The sequence below is a fragment of the Xyrauchen texanus genome, chromosome 15 (genome assembly GCF_025860055.1).
Source record: "Xyrauchen texanus isolate HMW12.3.18 chromosome 15, RBS_HiC_50CHRs, whole genome shotgun sequence".
Classification (NCBI taxonomy): Eukaryota; Metazoa; Chordata; class Actinopteri; order Cypriniformes; family Catostomidae; genus Xyrauchen; species Xyrauchen texanus.
The window spans coordinates 37,534,038-37,553,411 of record NC_068290.1 but is presented as its reverse complement, the minus strand read 5'-3'; the positions used below and the strand labels follow the sequence as shown (position 1 = coordinate 37,553,411).

At 38.4% G+C, this 19,374-nt stretch overlaps 1 protein-coding gene across 3 annotated transcripts in view; it reads left to right on the top strand.

Annotated features, from left to right (window-relative positions):
* The window catches only part of LOC127655526 (aryl hydrocarbon receptor nuclear translocator-like), a 34,335-nt gene extending 14,961 nt beyond the window's left edge, over nucleotides 1-19,374 (top strand). Inside the window, exons 6-21 of one of the 3 annotated variants that reach the window (XM_052143406.1) lie at nucleotides 2,646-2,859; nucleotides 2,950-3,052; nucleotides 3,263-3,328; nucleotides 3,421-3,506; nucleotides 4,940-5,016; nucleotides 5,538-5,672; nucleotides 5,819-5,893; nucleotides 6,051-6,202; nucleotides 7,113-7,232; nucleotides 9,956-10,043; nucleotides 11,732-11,771; nucleotides 11,890-11,986; nucleotides 12,291-12,477; nucleotides 12,948-13,128; nucleotides 13,273-13,415; nucleotides 16,758-19,374. In XM_052143406.1, the coding sequence (XP_051999366.1) occupies nucleotides 2,646-2,859; nucleotides 2,950-3,052; nucleotides 3,263-3,328; nucleotides 3,421-3,506; nucleotides 4,940-5,016; nucleotides 5,538-5,672; nucleotides 5,819-5,893; nucleotides 6,051-6,202; nucleotides 7,113-7,232; nucleotides 9,956-10,043; nucleotides 11,732-11,771; nucleotides 11,890-11,986; nucleotides 12,291-12,477; nucleotides 12,948-13,128; nucleotides 13,273-13,415; nucleotides 16,758-16,844 (1,851 nt within the window). In that variant the 3' untranslated portion in view covers nucleotides 16,845-19,374. Of the gene's footprint in view, nucleotides 1-2,645; nucleotides 2,860-2,949; nucleotides 3,053-3,262; nucleotides 3,329-3,420; nucleotides 3,507-4,939; nucleotides 5,017-5,537; nucleotides 5,673-5,818; nucleotides 5,894-6,050; nucleotides 6,203-7,109; nucleotides 7,233-9,955; nucleotides 10,044-11,731; nucleotides 11,772-11,889; nucleotides 11,987-12,290; nucleotides 12,478-12,947; nucleotides 13,129-13,272; nucleotides 13,416-16,757 lie in introns of all 3 variants that reach the window. The other 2 variants (XM_052143405.1, XM_052143407.1) reach the window with 2 other exon arrangements.

The following is a 19,374-nucleotide window of genomic DNA, read 5'->3' as shown; positions in this document are numbered from 1 at the left end:
TATTTGTAGTGGAGATGAGTGGTACCTGGTGGGGTCTTCTGCTGTTGTAGCCCATCCGCCTCAAGGTTGTGCGTGTTGTGGCTTCACAAATGCTTTGCTGCATACCTCGGTTGTAACGAGTGCTTATTTCAGGCAAAGTTGCTCTTCTATCAGCTTGAATCAGTCGGCCCATTCTCCTCTGACCTCTAGCATCAACAAGGCATTTTCGCCCACAGGACTGCCGCATACTGGATGTTTTTCCCTTTTCACACCATTCTTTGTAAACCCTAGAAATGGTTGTGCGTGAAAATCCCAGTAACTGAGCAGATTGTGAAATACTCAGACCGGCCCGTCTGGCACCAACAACCATGCCACGCTCAAAATTGCTTAAATCACCTTTCTTTCCCATTCTGACATTCAGTTTGGAGTTCAGGAGATCGTCTTGACCAGGACCACACCCCTAAATGCATTGAAGCAACTGCCATGTGATTGGTTATTTAGATAATTGCATTAATGAGAAATTGAACAGATGTTCCTAATAATCCTTTAGGTGAGTGTATTTAAAAATGTATTTTTGCAGTCTTTTTGTCTTTTTTGTGTGCTTTATTACAGTGTCAACTTTAGCTTTGCAACATTATGCCCAAGTTACACCTTGCATTAATGATTTTTCGGTGATCGGATCCCAATCGGATAGCTCTTGTCCACATTAAATGACAGATGTAGCTGCACCCAAGACTCATTGTGATCAGATCACTGAAACAACATTCGGAGATGGTCAGGGATGGATTCAGACCACATTTAAAGAAGGTGTAAATGCGTTTTCGTTATCTGGATACAACTACGTAAGTAATTATGTAATGAGGTTGTGCTATAGTCATCGATTGTTAAAGCGCTGCTTTGCGTGTTCTTGCTTTTTTTCTGTATAAAGGGGTGGTCACACTACACCTTGCGCCCGCTTCACACCCATTTAAACTCATTCGAACACGGGAGACCGGAAACACAAGCTCATGCGAAGAAATGTCTTACTCCGCTGCGTACAAGAGTTGGCTAACACTGACCGGCGAGTCTGTAGGATGAGAGGTTGCATGTCCAATAGAAGATCAAAATGTCACACAGTGACCTCGGCTCAATACCAAGAATGCACAGGATTTCAGCTTTCTAATGACACCTAGATTCAGAGGCCGAGAAGTTCGATAAAACAATGGGGGTGATATGTGAACTGAAATATTACTGAATGTCTATAGACAAGCTCATTTGTGAGGGCTAAAATGCATTTGAACGCCACCTACATTTCAGATTGGAATTTTGTTGTGGCAGTTTGTACACGCTGCCATCTAGTGGAATATAAAATACTTTTTGAAGGGAGATGGAGTGAACAGGACCAGAATTATGTACATGCCTACAAATTTAGGACAAATAATAATAAAATAAATAAAAACTCTTTTATCATAAGATTGTAAACGTATACAATAATATTTTCGAATAATTGGGAGTCTTTGTTTTTTTTGTGGCTTTCTGAAACAATTTGACAATTTTTTAGCAATTAGTCCACAGTTTGTAAATGGTGAGCTTTTAAATTCGAGTGTGAAAAAGTTGCAGGTGGAAGCCCAAAATTGCCCGAGAGTCGAAGTGGCTAAACCAGAAGCCCACCCACATGACCATCATAGCCTGGTCCGTTGTGTTGTCCGAAATTAATTCTCATGCTAAGGGTCGGTTACACTACACTTTGCTCTCCATTCACTCCCATTCAAATCCATTTTAATATGGCAGACTTGAAACACAAGCTCATGAGAAGAAATTTCGTACTCCGCTGTGTACAAGAGTTGAATTTTGGCAAATTCTGACCTGCTAATCTGTACAACGAGAGGACTCATGTCCAATAGAAGATCAAAATATCACATGCTGACCTTTTGGCTCAATACAAAGAATGCATATTTCAAAACTGTGTTTTTTTTTTTATTGTTGCTGGAGCTGAGTATACAATATACATGTATTTTAACATTTAAATATAATATTGTTTGTTATTTGTGATTTAATATTTACTTAAACCAAAGCCCTCCCGCGTGACATCGTATCTTTTTCCATTGCGCTGTCCGGTTGTGTAACCGCCCCTATATTCTGCCATTGCAATGTGAAGAACACAGCAGACATCTTGCAATCCAATGAATTATTCCATTGGAATGTTTTTGGAATATCTCGTCTCTCTCATTTTAAAAAGCATTTGAACTATCCAGACAATGTTTTTAAAATTTGCTAAAAGACCATGAATTTTCAGTTACCGCACGCAGCCTCTGATGTAATATGTAAGTAGCGTTTTCCATTTTGCACAGGTAACTTTGATCGGCTCTCTATCCCATTGGAGACACATTTGACTGCAAGGTATAAATGCAATACAGTTAAAGAATGTCCAGATACTATCCGGATATGAATCGCATGTTAATGCAATGGTGTAGAAGGGGCTTTAAAATCCACTGTAAGCATTAGTCAAGTCTGTTGTGTGTTTCACTTGAGGGGTGTTATTTGAGTGTCCTGCTGGAGTTTAAGTTACCAAAGCAAGCAAGCAAGTTAAGTAAGTAAATAAATAAACGGCAAGTTAGTTTGCTAGTTTTTGAGACCCCTCCTATTTTTCCTTTCCCCTTCCATTTCATCTCTATTTCTCTCTGTAGGAGCTGAAGCACCTTATTCTTGAGGCTGCTGATGGCTTCCTGTTCGTTGTGTCATGCGAGACCGGCCGCGTCGTATATGTGTCGGATTCTGTCACACCAGTTCTGAACCAGGCCCAGTCTGATTGGCTTGGGTCCTCGCTATATGACCAGCTTCATCCAGACGATGCAGAGAAACTCGGAGAGCAGCTCTCCACCAGTGAAAACAACAACGCTGGTGAGAAATTGCTCTCATCTCACTTCCTCCCTCACATCAATCCTTCTTTTCTCAGTCCGTTTTCAGTTTGTCCTCATGTTCTTCCTGAAGGTCGGATGTTGGACCTAAAAACAGGCACAGTGAAGAAAGAGGGAGGTCAGTCATCTGTGAGGATGGGTATGGGTGCACGGCGCTCCTTCATCTGCAGGATGAGGTGAGACACCAGAACAACGACTAATGTTAGAGAATCTTCTTTTACCCAAAAATGAAAATTCTCCCATCATTTACTCACCCTCATGTCACTCCAAACCAAAACTTTTTACTCGTTTTGTGTAGTATTTTGAACCTCAAACACATAGAGAATTCATGCTGCTTGCTGGTTTTGCTGTGGTAAAATCATTTTAAATTGTATCTGTCTATTCAGGTGTGGAACTTGTCCAGTAGAACCAGTGTCAATGAACAGACTCAACTTCCTGAGAAGCAGAAACAGGTAAGACTGCACTCTCCTTTTCTCTTTTATCTGTACGTATATGTAGATGTCAAACCACAAACAGGCATTAATTAAGACTCCTCCTTCTGTAGGAATGGTTTGGGTCCTTCCAAGGATGGTGATCCGCAATATGTGGTGGTACACTGCACAGGCTACATCAAATCCTGGCCTCCTGCAGGTAACATCATGCACTCAAACACATGGTTTGCTCTTCAGTTAGGGAAATAATTGTACTGTCCTCAAATCAAAAGGCCATTTTTAATTTTTTTGTTGTTCATCAGTTTGTTATACAGAACAGATTTAAATATAACAGAATATAAATAAATAACAGAAATAAAATTCCCTATCCAGATTTTGGAATATATTTATTTTGAAAGGTGTTCACCCTTATAAAGGGATAAATTCAGTCAAAAAGGAAAATTCTCATCATTTACTCACCCTAATGCCATCCCACATTTGTATGACTTTCTTTCTTCTGCTGAACACAAACAAAGATTTTTAGAAGAACATCTCAGCTCTGTAGGTCCATACAATGTAAGTGCATGGTGGCAAGACATTTGACTGTCCAAGAATCCATATGACTCCAGTGGCTAAGTTAATATCTTCAGAAGTGACATGATAGGTGAGAAACCTATCAATATTTACGTTCATTTTTTTACTATAAATTCTCCTCCCTGCCCAGTAGGTGGGGATATGCACAAATAATGTGAATCCCCCCCAAACAAATATGTGAAAGGGGAAATTTATAGTGAATAAAGGACTTTTATATGAATCTGTTTCTCAACAAAACCTATCATATCTATTCTGAAGACATAGCTTTAACCACTGGAGTCTTGTATGGACCTACAGAGCTAAGATATTCTTATTAAAATCTTTGTTTGTGTTCAGCAGTAGAAAGTAAGTCATACACATCTGGGATGAGGGTGAGTAAATATGAGAGAATATTCATTTTGTGGTAGTAGGTCAACATAAATATATTCCAAATTCTGGATGGGGAATTTTATATTTATGGCTAATAAAAGTTTTTAATAAATAAATATTCTTTCTTCTTTTGGTGCTTCAAAGTTTTGGTTATTTTTCAGCTCACCAGAGTACTAGATTGCTTGCTAGACCCTCGTTCTGTGCATGATTGTATGCATGTTTTTCAAAGTTTTAAATAGTTCTTCCTCTCCTCCATCATAGGCGTAGGGCAGACCAGCTCAATGGTGCATTAAGCAATCTACCGTACCAGATTAAAATGATTTTTTTTTTCAATTAGCGCCACCTATTGTAAAGTCGTGAATGTACTAATTGCAAACATTCTGTGTGAAATGGCTATTCGTTGGCAATTCACTTTGCTTAATCGTGTCATCTCTGGTGTGAAAAGGCCTTTAACCATGTCAAAAAGAAGTGGACTAATGAGTGCATAGACTGAATTTACTGCTGACTTTGTTGTGATAACAGTTATAACAACAATTGTGGAGTTTTAGATGTGGCTGAGAACAAAACCGAGGAAGTAACCTCCTATCAGACCAGCTACTTTTGTCCTCATAGAGCTGATATCCCCAGTGACAATCAGAATGCAGCAACTGGAACTTCTTATTCTACCTTATTCCTCTTTTTCTCTCTTAGGAGTGACTCTTTCTGAAGAGGAGGCTGATAACAGTCAAGGAAATCGTTTCTGTCTAGTCGCCATTGGACGGCTACAGGTGCTTTCAATTTACCCGTTTTGTGTAACATTTGAAGGAATAGTTCACCTACCAACAATATTCTATAATTTGCTCACCCTCACCTTGTTCCAAACCTGTATGACTTTCTTTCTTCAGTGGAACATAAAAGGAGAATTTTAGCAGAATGGTCCACTGCTCTTTCCCATACAGTGTAAGTGGATAAGGACCCCAGGGGCGGTCAAGCTCCAAAAATGTTAAGAAGCACCATAAATGCCCAATTAAAGTACACTATATGACTTTTTCACTATATTCCAAGTCTTCTGAAGCCATACAATTGCTGTAAGGAACAGACCAAAATGTTATGTCAGTATGGTCCTTGCACAACGTTATCGTATGATTTCAGAAGACTACTTTATGGTGCTTTGAGTGAGTCCATATTCGCTTTGTGTATGGAAAAGAGCAGCATGAGGTATTTGCAGGTAAACTTTCCTTTAAATGCTTAAAATAGGACCAGCACCTTAAAGTCTTTTTGCAAACTCTGACCTCTGCTTGTCATTCAGGTAACCTGTTGTCCCAGCGACACCAACATAAATAACATCAGCGTTCCAGTGGAATTTATTTCCCGCCATAACTGTCAAGGTGTCTACACCTTTGTGGATCACAGCTGCGTGACAACAGTGGGCTACCAACCTCAGGTAGGCCTCAAAAGATCCCCAGACTGAGTCAGGGCTGAAGGAAATGTCATTTCAAAGGAGCAGGGTATTCTTGAGGATAACTGATGAGATGGAGGTTTGCATTTCTTTGCAGTGTTTTGCATCTTTTGTGTTTTTGTGTGACACAGGATTTACTGGGGAAGAACGTTCTAGATTTTGCACACCCAGAAGACCAGGGATTACTAAGAGACAGCCTTCAGCAGGTGTGTGTGTGTGTGTGTGTGTGTGTGTGTGTGTGTGTGTGTGTGTTTGAGGCCTTTTGCATGATAAAGGGATCACACTGTCCTGGAAATATCAGGGGAATTTGATATTTTGATGATTATGCTTGGAAAAGTCATGCCTTTTGACCTTTTAATGTAGGTGGTGAAACTACGAGGGCAGGTTCTGTCGGTGATGTTCCGGTTCCGCTCTAAATCCCGAGAGTGGATCTGCATGAGAACAAGCTCTTTCACCTTCCAGAACCCTTTCTCAGATGAGATCGAATACATTATCTGCACCAACGCCAACGTCAAGTGAGTATTGTAATGAACTATAGTTGCCTATGCATGAACACTCACATTTGTGGAAACAGACCTAATTGTTATTAGCTGTTTGTTTGTTTTCTGTTTGATCAAAACTTTTTCATCAAAACTGTTCTTTTACATGCTAGTGTGTTTGTGCTAAAGCCATTTTTTTCACTGCCGTTTAATCTATTATAAACAATACTTTACTATTGTTTAATGTAATAGTTCACCAAAAAATGTAATGTATTCTTCATTTATTCACCCTTATGTCATTCCAACCCCATATGATTTTCTGTCTTCCATGGAACACAAAAGGAGCAATATTGAAGAATGTTCACACTGCTCTTTTCAATACACTGATCATGGTCTGTCAAGCTCCAAAAATGACAAAACACATTACAGTATCATGAAAGTAGTATACACGATTTGTGGTATATTCCATGTCTTCTGAAGCCATATAATTGTTTTAAATGAGAAACTGCCAAAAATGTTTTAGTTGTTATTAACTGAACACAATGCATCTTTTCACAAAGTTTAAATATACAGAATGTGAATGTGAGCCGTTTGGTATGTTCCTCACAGAAAGATATCATACGACTTGTGAAGACTTGGATTATAGTGCAAGAGTCATATTAACTACTTGTATGGTGCTTTTTAATCATTTTTGAAGTTTGACAGCTTCTGGTCACTATATGCTTGCTTTGTTTGAAAAAAAAAAAGTCTTGAGTGACATGAGTCACATTTTGGGTGAATTAGCTTGTTTCTTTAATTCCTGTGAAGGTAATCAATTATAAATGTATCAGTTTCTCTGAAGGCATGTGTGTATATGTTTGAAAGGGAGTGTGTTAATTCACCTCCTCTTTCACTGTAATCTGACCACTCTCTCTCCACCAACTCCTCCGCTATTACGTGACAGTAGAGCTCCAAATCAGGACTCCCTGTCCCCTCTCTCTTCCCCTGGGGTGGCACTGCCCCCTTCCCTGGGGCAAAGCAGTCCTAACTGCATCTCCACACCCAGCCCAGGTCAAATGACAGCCAGGTGAGAGCAGACTGGGACTACGGTGCACTGGGCCTCTATTTCTTCACTTTTCCTTTCTGTCTCCCATCCTCTCTCGGGTAGTCTCGCGTAGCCAGGTCTGCTTCATACTGCAGCTTATTCTGCTCAAGAACAGCCCACTTAGACAGCTAGAGCCATCTGACTGACATGTAAAGCGATCGATCACATTTCTTATTGTTTCACGTATCGTTAAGAGATGTAAATTGTTTTAATACAGTAGATTATACCACAATAAAAGACCGGTGTGCTCTTATGGACGATTGTACAGAAAACACACGTGTAGAGTCTAATTACAGACTATTTCAAAGACATAACTTAGAAAACGAAGCAGAATGTAAAGTGCTAGTCATAGATATTTAGTTAACTTGCTAGTTATCAGTTAACAGACTGTGGGCATGCCGTCTGAGGATGAGACTACTTTCGGGTGAACCTCTTATCTCTATAGCTGTGTCCCAAATGACACACCATACTCTATGCACTTTCAATATACACTATGCACTCAGTCATCTAGTGTATACATTTTCAAATTGTAAAATAGAGCCGTGCCCAAAAGTATTGGCAGTGACACAAATTTTGTGTTTTGCAAAGTTTGCTGCTTCAGTATTTGTAGATTATTTTTTCACATGTTTCTATGGTATACTGGATACATTTTAGAGGCTTTTATTAGCAAAAACACTCAATATATGCAAAGAGTCAATATTTACAGTGTTGACCCTTGTTCTTCATAATCTCTGCAATTCACTCTGGCATGCTGGATATCAGATTCTGGGCCAAATCCTGACTGATGGCGATCCATTCTTGACTTCACTTGACTTCTTGACTTAGTGCTTGGATTTGATCACAATTTATGTTTGTCCGCTCGCTTTTGAGGATTGACCACAGGTTCTCCATGGGATTAACATCGGGGAGTTGCCTGGCCACGGTTCAAAAATGGCAATGTTATGATCTCCGAGCCACTTCATTATTACTCTTGCCTTGTGACATGGTGCTCCATCATGCTGTAAAATGCACGGATCATCACCAAATTGCTCCTAGATCATTGGGAGAAGTTGCTCTTGCAGGACGTTTTGATAACATTCTTTATTCATGGCAGTGTTTTTGGGCAGAATTGTGAGAGAGCCCACTCCCTTGGATGAAAATCAACTCAACACATGGATGGTCTCAGGATGCTTCACTTTTGGCATGTCACAGGACTGATGGAGCGTTCACCTTTTCTTTTCCAGACTATCGATTTTCCAGATGTCCAAAACAGTCAGAGAAAATAACTTTGCACCAGTCTTCTGCTGTCCAATCCTTGTACTTCCTGCAGAATTTCAGTCTATCCTTGATGTTTTTCTTGGAGAGAAGTGGCTTCTTTGCTGCCCTTCTTGACACCAGGCCATTGTCAAAAAGTCTTCGCCTCACTGTGCGTGCAGATGCACTCACACCAACCTGCTGCCAATATTGAGCAAGCTCTGCACTGGTGGTGACACGATTCCGTAGCTGACTCCTCAGGAGGAGACGGCTCTGGTGCTTGCCGGACACTCTGGGACGTCCTGAAGCCTTCACTGCAGTTGAACCTCTCTCCTTGAAGTTCTTGATGATCTGGTAAATGGTTCTTTCAGGTGCAATGTTCTTTGCAGCAATTTCCTTGCATGTGAGGCCATTTTGATGCAAAGCGATGATGGCTGCACGTCTTTCTTTAGAGTTAACCATTGCTAACAAGAACACAATGATTGGAAGCACTTCTTTCCTCCTTTTATAGCGATCAGTCTGCTCTTATAATACAATCAGAATGAAAGTGATTTCACCTGACTAGTACTTGTTCACACTTTCCCTGGTGCTGCTGATATGATTAGTGAAATTATGTTATAGCTGGTCATTTTGTGCCAGGTTTTTATGATAAAGTAAATTTTTTTTTTTTTTTTTTTTTTATTATTTAAAATGCATCTGATAACTCATCACATTAATCTAGAAACAATGTGAATCAACACCACAACAACTGAAGCAGAAAAGTTTGCAAAACAATTTATGTCACTGCCAATACTTTTGGCCACAGCTGTAGTCCTAAATAGGACACTTAAAAAAACGTTTACTACACGGTAGCGTTTGCAGTTTATCAGCTAACGGAAGTGAGGTTTCAAACGCATGCAACTTGTTGCCGTTAGCTTTAGCACATTAGCCGATATCAGTTCAACACTTGTATTTCAAACAACGTACATATTAACACAGCGTGGGGTCATGGAAAAGCATTTAGTGTACGTTTGCAAGGTGCTTTCTTAACTGAAGTTTGCTAGTTGCTACATTCTCCATTATTTACAATTGTTTTTTCAATAACTCCGCCCCCTTCTGCTACTTGCGGCAAGCCGCGAGTGCTTAGTGCACGTAGTGTCCAACATTCCACACTCTGTTATTTTAGTAGAAGTACATCATCCGTGTATTCATAGTACACTTCTTTTTGTTGCATAATAGTGTTAACGTACTACTCGCACTACTTGCACTACAAAATGACGTAGAATAGTGCAGAAGTGTGCGGTTTGGGACGCATGTTATGCTTTAGGTAGTATATTAACCAGCATGCACTCTTTCTGTAGGTAGCTGTGGTTTCCATGGTAACCTGAGAATGCTGTAGGTTGCCAGGTGATGGGTGTGCTGGGTAATGGTGGTGGGAATTTTAATGGTGTTGATGGTTGGACTGTGCTAACATCAGTTTCTCCCTTCTGTAGGCAGTTGCAGCAGCAGCAGCAAGCAGAGTTAGAGGGAGGGATGAGTAGAGATGCAGTGTATGAAACAAATCAGGTGGCTCTTCCTCAGGTAAACGTGCACACTCACTTGCCCTTATAGAATTAGTTGCATTATTTGCTGATTTAATTTAACAAATTAATCACAATGAATTGCATTTATCAATTTAATGAGATTACTAATATTTACTGAGAAAGGCCCACAAATAAAGATAATTTTGTATTAAGCACTGAAATTAGTAAAACTCTCTTGCTGCAAAGTATTTTAATGGGTAATTTCTAAAGCTGTCAATTGATGAATTTTTTGTATAGAATTTATTGCATTATTTGCAGATTAATTAATAGCATATAACAATATTTATTGAGGCCCCCAAATAAAGAATTTAGTGTGTGTGTGTGTGTGTGTGTGTGTGTGTGTGTGTGTGTGTGTGTATATATATATATTTTAATAATTATAAATATGGTATGTAATAAACTTTTTAATTTGAATATATACCATAATGAAGTCAACATACTGTTTGTTTTATTATTTTCATATCAATGAACATAACCTTATTATTGGTCTACACCTGTCTGCACAATTTTTAATTGTTGGCCTGGTCAGACAGACGCTTTTGGGGTCGCTCACTTTGGTTGCGTCTGTCTCACTAGTTTTCAGCATATCTATCATGAGCGCTGTGTTTTTAGGATGCTATGTCACATTAAACTTTGCTTAACTTTGAACAACACATCTTGAGATCCCTGCATTCTATAGTGCTCAGTCCAGCTGTCTATGAATGCAACAATTGGCACTTTTCCACTACACGTTACAGTTGAACTTGACTCTACTCACTTTACTTTTCTGAGCTTGCTATTCCAATGCCGTTTAGTGCCACCTCAACGTGGGAGGGATTATAGGCTGACGTTATAGTTGCGCAGCCTCTACTGCCGTGACATAATTTTAAATGCGACACAAAACAATAACACGGCCACTAGCTGTTAGCTACTAGCTCATTGTGCTGAATAAATCGGTTGTTGCATGGTGATATTACTCAAGTTTAACAGTTAAATTGGCCTGGTTGTTTTAGAAGCAAGCTTCTAGTAGCTGGTCAACTAAATAAAGTGAAGCTTTCAAGCAGAGTATAGAGTTAACATAACAAAACATACCATCCTCCATTGTGGACTCAGCCGTGGGCACTCTCCCTCCCATTGCTCGCCGGTCTAGATAGCGTCCATTTGATCGACCCACTTCCACGTTTCCTTGATGGCTCTGTAGTCACTTAAGTTTTTTTTTGCTTTTTCCTACATGGTTGGTAAGTCTTAAGTTTTTTTTTTACACGTTTTTTTTTAATCATATAATTAATTATAGGAACATTTTTAATTAATGCCTTAAACTGACATCCTTAGTTAATTGATAAAAAAATCTATCTACATCCAATGTAAATTGATAATGCACATTTTTTTTTCAAATATATTAGTGAATTTCTAATAAATATTGTGTTAATAGGTTTATTTTCATTGTATATGTGAACAACTCAAATTAAACAACATTTAAACAATTAATACAATTAAATTACATTAGTCTATATCACACATATTGTCATTATATCGGCCATCCTGCTCTCTAGTTATCTGTATCACTATTGGACATTAAAAAACAAATCAGTTGACCACTAAATAGTAAATAAAAAAAAAAATTGTTTTTTTCAAAGTCCTGTTGAAAACTATGGGGGGAAACTTATCAGTTTTATATAACTATTTCACTCTCTGTCTTTGTCTCAGGTTCCAGTGCAGACTGTGGGTGTGGTCAACACTGATCACAGTAAGACTCCTTATAAGCAAACTCACACATGCGATACATGAGAGGAACACAAATTGACAGTGAAAGTGAGTGACATTCTCTCTCTCTCTCTCTCTCCCTCTGTGTGTTTGTGTGTCAGACTCTAAGGCTCTGTCCTCCACTGCATCCAGTGCACAGCAGGTTTACCCTCCAGCAGCATCTTTCCCCAGTACTGCATGCCCCAGTGAACTCTTTAGGTACCACACACACACACGCCTCACAAACTTAAAATAATACCAAAATACTTTATTCACTGCTGATTAGCATGGGGTGAATAGGTCTATTACACTCATCTGCAACCTGTATCAGTACTGCACAAACAGACACAAACCCATTCATACTTTCTACACACTCCTCAGATATTTGTCAACCTACAATTATCTTGTACACTAGTGATTGACTGATTTTTGGCGAATTTTAGAGTGTCATTTTTTCCGGTAAAAAAAGTAGAGTCAGTTCTTTAATCATCATTGAAGCTCAGAGCCTGTGTTTTGATCTCAGGTCAGCTGGAATGGCTCAGCAGATGGTGTCCGCCAATCATTCAGCGGGTCAGATGCTGGCACAGATGTCACGTCAGAGCACACCCTCTGCAGCCGCTGTCAGCAACAACAGCCCCATTCAGGCCCAGGCAGGAACCACAGCACCACCTGGAGTCTGGAATGCAGCAAGACCTCCCTTCAACACACAGGTACAGAGAGGGAGATTGGCTTAATACCATTGTAAAGAGTGTTTGAGCAGAAGTACTAAATGTAAGTCCTGTTGTGATTTTGTGCTACAATTAGTGCTAAGGAGCCATATAAGAAAATCATAGAGACTTGGAAATGGCCTCTTTTGCCTTGGGCCAGTTAGCAACCACCCAGAACAGAATGCCCTAGCAACCACATACCAATGTGCTAAAAATCTCCCAGAACACCTTAGTAATTGTATAGCAACCACCCATAGCACCCTAGCAGCATGGCAGGGATTTATGAAAACATGGTTAAAGGAGCTGAAGTATTCCCATTCCTGTTTATGAGCTCTTAGCAGTGATTGGTAGCAGTCAGAGAGCAAAAGATGTTCTGAGTTTTTAATATGTGATTTATTTCATTAAATGGAGGGTTATTTGCCCCATGCTCCTGTCTATTCCAGCATGTTGTGATTCCTCTTTATGTCCAACAGGTGGCAGGTCAAGTAGCGAAGAATCAGTCACCTCAATTTAACATGGGAGGTTTTAGCTCCGCTACTACATCCTCCACGTCCTCTTCCTTTGGCCAGATGGCCAGAGCTGCTGCTTCAATAGCAAACACATCGAGTTACCCACAACTCAACAGTTGCACCAACCCCTCGACTAACGGCTACAGTAAGCATTTTACAGCACATTTACATTATCTAGAGTAGTGATACAACAACTAATCGATAATAATTGATTATAAAAATTGACAACTAAATTAATTATTGACTAGTTGCTTATGTGTGGTGTCTTTACTCTTGTTCTTTCACTCAGGTGATGTTGCTCAGATGGGAGCGCAGTTCACCTCCAGGCCATCAGGAGTGTCAGGGTGGCAGCAGTGGCAAAATCAGCCACACACACAAGGAGCTGCAGACACACACCCGCAGTCTCAGAACAACCAGCCGGAGATATTCTCAGTGAGTGGAACAAACACTTTCATGCACACACATAAACCAGCACATGCTGTAAAATGTAAAAATGAAAATCCCTCATTCCAAACCCATATGACTTTGTTGCGTGGAACTCCAAAGGAGACGCTTAGCAGAATGTTGAAGCTGCTCTCTTCCAAACAACAATGATGATGAATGCTATCTAGCTCCAAAAATGACCAAATAAAGCATTATTAAATGCTGTCTATATGTTTCATACTCTATTTTTTTTAAGTCTTCTGAAGCCATACTATTTTGTCATATACATTGTGACCAAAACTGTACAAGTTCTTTGAAATTTGAAGACAAATCAGAAGTTACGTTTTGATAATTTATGAATAATTTTGCTCTCCACATATTATTGTTAAAAACATCAAACTCATCAAATAGCCATGTGTCATATGTTGTTGAAACCTCTCAAAGAGTAGAATACAATCAGCCTATTTTTTTTACTCACAGACAAAAATATACCCGAGTAATAGCCAAGGTTATATCTTTGACATACATGTTACGTGTAAACAGGTGTTGCTAATTTGATGCATTTTTGCTTATAACTTCACGAAAAATAAACAGTTTATCTTGAACTCTTTCCCCGCCAAACACGGAATTTTCCGTGTTTTATGAAAAAACGCTTCCCCGCCAAACACAGAATTTTCCGTGTTTCCGTGTTTTAGGTGTTATACGGTAAGGAAGACCCCTCCGCATGTTTTGAAAGAGTACGCAACTCTTTGATCAAAGAAACAGACTGCGATCGTCTCAAACATGAAGAAGTGGAGTATGAGAAGCTCAAAATATCAGACATAAACATGCCTTTTTCTCAGCTTTTTGTCTGAAATGTTGTTTTTGACAAAACCTACCTCTGTTCAAGTCGCAATAAAAAAGAACAAATGAAGATAAAATAAAATCGTTTTTTTTTGCCTAAAAGCAGAGGCCCAGATCTTTATTTTGATATATAGCATCTTCATATATTCATGGAAGAAAATATTCTGCGGGCCATTAAAGTTTAGCGAAAATCGTCAAAAACCCTGGCGGTGGCTGGCAACTTTTTTTTAAAAACGCTGGCGGGGAAAGGGTTAAAACAAGTTTAAAACACCCATTGCATAGAACATTAGATCATTGACACAGCACGTATTGTGCTTTCTGGCTAAAAATACGTTAGCTTTCCGTGATCAGATGAATTTATCCGAAATGTAGCATTTTTTTCAGCATCATGGAAAGCTAAACCAAACTGTATTAGGATTCAGATCACTGCAACTAGAGGAAGAAGTCATTCAAATATGGGCAGAGAGGATCGTTCACTCAAATTACATATGGCCACCAGGAGATGGCGCCAAGTACATGACACAGACTCATAACTAAGTTTGCATCCAAGGGTTATTTTGTGACAAAAATTGAAGTGCATTAAAACGTTTTTTGGTATAGCTGAGGGAAACTCAAATTATGTATATAACTCATGTCATGAAAAACTGGTTTAGAAATGTTTTTTGTCGAGAAAATAGGCATTAACACGAAATGATTGTGTCACATGATTGAATTTAGCCCAGTTGTTTGCCTGTGTTAATCATGACGACAAGGTATACATCCTTGAAAGACAATTTATTGTACGTGAAGCATTCGTGGATGGATTGGTGTTATCGGCATACCTGCACAGATCTGATGCTGCAAACACATCTACAGTACATCATGTCTCTATGCAAAATAAGGTAATGAAAATGGTGTGGAATTGGTTTGGCTTTAGAATATGCAATACCGAGCAGAAAACAGCGATTTGCAAGGTTTGTGCATTGTGTATGTCGATATATCCATGTGTGCATGTCTATCAGTGGTCAGGGCTTCACGTGAGATAGATAGAACTAATGAAATGCAGTTTTCACTGACTGCTGCACATGTCATTAGATGAAAATCTTTTAAAAAATGCAAGAAAAAATGACACTGAAACTTCTGCGGCATGACATTTCACTTGAGCCACCATCAAAGCAAATTCATTGACATTCATCCCGAGCTCCAAACACGCCTCTCATCCAGACAAGCTCAGCTGGATTTTGTGCGAGTGTTGCACAACACACAAGTGTGCGTGAGTCTTGAAGTCATCCCAGTCCCTTTGTTTGTGCTCCTTTGACAGAAAAAGTGCAGATCACACCTGCTACTCATTCTGGTTTCTCTCAGTGTCAAATGGGTTTATAAAATACAATCAAGAGCCTTTCTAAAATTCTGTTCGAATGATATTTGATATCGGGAAACAAACCAGCCAGAGATTTCTAAAAACACAAAGACCCTAATTAAGTGTTTTATTTATGGATAATTTTTGTTATTTTAGTTTTTGCATTGGTTTGAGAAGATGTTAAGTTGAGAAGTTATAACAATAATCATAAGAACAACAATAATAATAACGACGACAACCATAAAAAAAAAAAAGAAAATTGGTGTACATCATCAGACTGAAATGTAATGTAAATTACATTTATTTAGTATTTTTTTTCTTGGACTGTTTGACAAGTTCAAAATAAAGAGAAAATTATAGAAGATGAAGAGATTTTTATTCATAAATGATTTAATTCACCAACTGAATTACTCAAAATTACACATTGTGACCAGGCTTAATGTATCATAGAATTGTATTGATTTTTCAGAAAAATGTAACTAAAATTGGCCTATATGGTGATTATAGGATTTTGGTCATATCATAAGAACAACAAAAATAATAAGACAACCATAAAAATAATAAAAGGAAAATTGGTGCACATCATCAGCCTGAAATATAATGTAAATGTATCACCCCGTAAAATATTTGTCAATGACCAATTCACAAAAAATATTTCCCTCCGCTAGAGTTCTCAAACATGGCGCATGAAGACGCTGCATGCTAGGTTTGACGTCAATGTAGCCAAATACTACTACTACTACTACTACTACTACTACTACTAACAATAATAATGTATTACTATGAATTATTAAAAATGCAATACAATATTTCACACATTTCATCATGTCCCTTGACCCACCAAACCACACTTGCAGAAAGCATGTAGCAAATAATAAATAAAAAGCACAATGGTTGAACAAGTCGCTCATGGCGTGAGATGCTGAAAAACAGAGAGATGAAATGGCTTTTGATTTGCAATTATCTGCAATTCATTCAAGTAATTAATCAGTGTGCCATTTAATTAATTAAATACATTTATTATAATTTTTTTTAGACAGCCCTACTTGTGACCAGTCAAATTGTAGCACGCTGTGGGCAAATAATATTTAAGAGCTATGGTGTAGGGCAAGATTTTAATTTCCGGGTGAAATATCCCTTTGACATTTCTCGATCTATCTCGTCTTCAGGATGTTCTCTCCATGTTGGATCAGTCCAGTAGCTTTGGCAATGAAGACTTTGGAGAGATGCCCATGTTTCCGCCATTCCCTGAGTGATCCTGCTTCCTACGTCACTTTCTTCACTCCCTGTTCTCACTCTCCATTTCTTTCTGTTTTAACCAAATTGATGGCAGTGTTGAGGTATAGAGGGATCTACCGAAAGAGAGAAGAATGGAAGGACAGTGCATACTTCTTACAAACCATACTGCGAGGATACAAGAGGGAGACATGAAAACGGTGTAGTGCACAGACATCAAAAGCCCCTGTGCTTTGAACTGGGATGAAGATGTGTTCACTTTAAAATCACGCACAATTGCACACTTTGAGCACAAACAGTTCCACACTGTGTTTCTGTCATACACGCTTTTTATTTTTGAGCAGGTAATAAGGATTGATTGTGTTCCTTTTTGTCCACTTACACACACACACACACACACACACACACACACACACACAAAGACAGTCTTATCTGTCTTTATTACTGTGTAGTAATTGCACTGTGATTTGACATTTTGATCACGTTAAAATCTAAGAGAGAATTTGATTCAGTCCCTAGTATGTGACATCTGTGATCTGGAGTGCCATGGCTGCCTCAGACATTTGCCCTGAATGTAAGTTCAAGAGCTCTACATGTATCCTTTTTTATTTAGAATCGGAAATTGTGGCTTGCTTTTTTTTTTTTCTTTTTTGTAGTAGCTTCAATAAGGGTTGGTGAAAATTTCGAATTTAAGTATTGAATAAGAAATAAATGAGACCGAATTCGAATTGAATTGGCCACTACAAGATACTGAATAGCAATTCTAAGAAATTCAACAAGCGCACAACAGAGGAAGTTCATTAGTCCAATACAATTTTGCCATACAGTACCTCAATATGTGCACCATTTTTGGGATAAATGATCTGTGAATTTCAGTCATGAAACTCCATACATGGCCCAATCTGATTGGTCCTTTGACATGCAATCTTTAAAGGGTTAGTTCACCCAAACATTTCAATTATCCCATAATTTACTCACCCTCAAGTCATCCTAGTTGTATATGACTTTCTTCATTCAGCCAAACACAATCGGAGTTATATTAAAAAATATGGCTCTTCCAAGCTTTATAATGGGAGTGAATGGTACCTTAGATTTAGAAGCCCCAAAAAGTGCATCATCCATCAAAAAAGTAATCCATATGGCTCCAGGGGGTTAATAAAGGCATTCTGAAGTGAAGCAATATGTTTTTGTAAGAAAGATATCCATATTTATAACTTTATAAACTATAATCAATGGCTTCCGATAACGGCCATCCGCGCGTGCTTTGAGAGTTTTCTCTTTGAAACCCTCCTCCCCAGCACCACCTGTCTAGATCTGCTTCAAATAATTGTATGTATATCTAATTGTGCAGCGGCAGTGAAGCAGATCTAGTCCCTCGAGACCAAACCTAACCTAACTTGTCAAAACCTTACATTTATCCAGAGAGTTTTCATGACTGAACTTTATCGAAACAAATATTGACATCTTTGACCATGGGGTAATAAGAGCAATCTGTGGAATGCAGTGTGTATATATACAATGAAAGTTTTCATTTTTATTCTTCTTCCTTGTATTTGGATTACAATTCTACATCCTGCTTGCTGCTTCAGTTCAAATTCAGGAATTTAATTTAAATTTTAAGGTATTTTTAATTTAATTCGGAATGGTGCACAACCCGGCTTCTATTGGTGCAGTATAACACATAACCTGCGGTAGTAGTTCTGGACTGCTTTTGAACTCATTACAGGCTGTCGATTCTTCTGATATGTTTCTCTTGTCAATTGTGCAGCTGTAATATATAAAGTTTTAAACTTTTTAAAAGGACGGGCAATTACCTGTAAACACATCTCTTCCTGTGTCCATGTCTTCAAGCACATGTTTCGCCTGTGCTGATGTCATGGATTCACTCTGGCATGTTTTTGTAAACACAATGGAAAAGATTGTAAATCGAGCAATAATGTGCAGGATTTGTGTACTTCAAAGCCATTTAAATGGTTGACTAAGTATTATAATAAAATGTGGTTTAAATATAAAGTGGAAAGAAGAAACTTATAAGCATAATCTGTACAGTAAGTGTTTTTGCTTCTGGATTCAATCTCTCCAAATTAATTAATTTGAAATAGTCATTCTTAATTGGCTTTGTACAGAGAATATTCCAGAATTTCTCATAATTCTTAAGTCAAATCCATAGGATAAGGAATACTGACAGGTTTAATGATTGAATTGTTCATTTTATTTCGACGAAAAGCTTAATTAAATGTGTTTTATGTTTGCTTTTGAATGTGGGTGTATCCGTCTTCTCTCTTAAATACTAATTCATGTATATTAATATTAGTAAACCCATGTGTCAATAGCAGCTTTTTCCCTGATATGAAATGGCCAATGATCTGGTGCATTGAACTGTTTTTGTTTTTTGCTTGTTTTTCACCATCTTGTTCCTCAACCAGATTTTTACAATGATGTAAACTGCAGTTTATGTACTAGTACACATAGAATCAGAAATATATGAGCATATATGTATGAAATATTCAATATGAAAGAGAACTGTTTTTGCTTTTGTATTAAATTGCT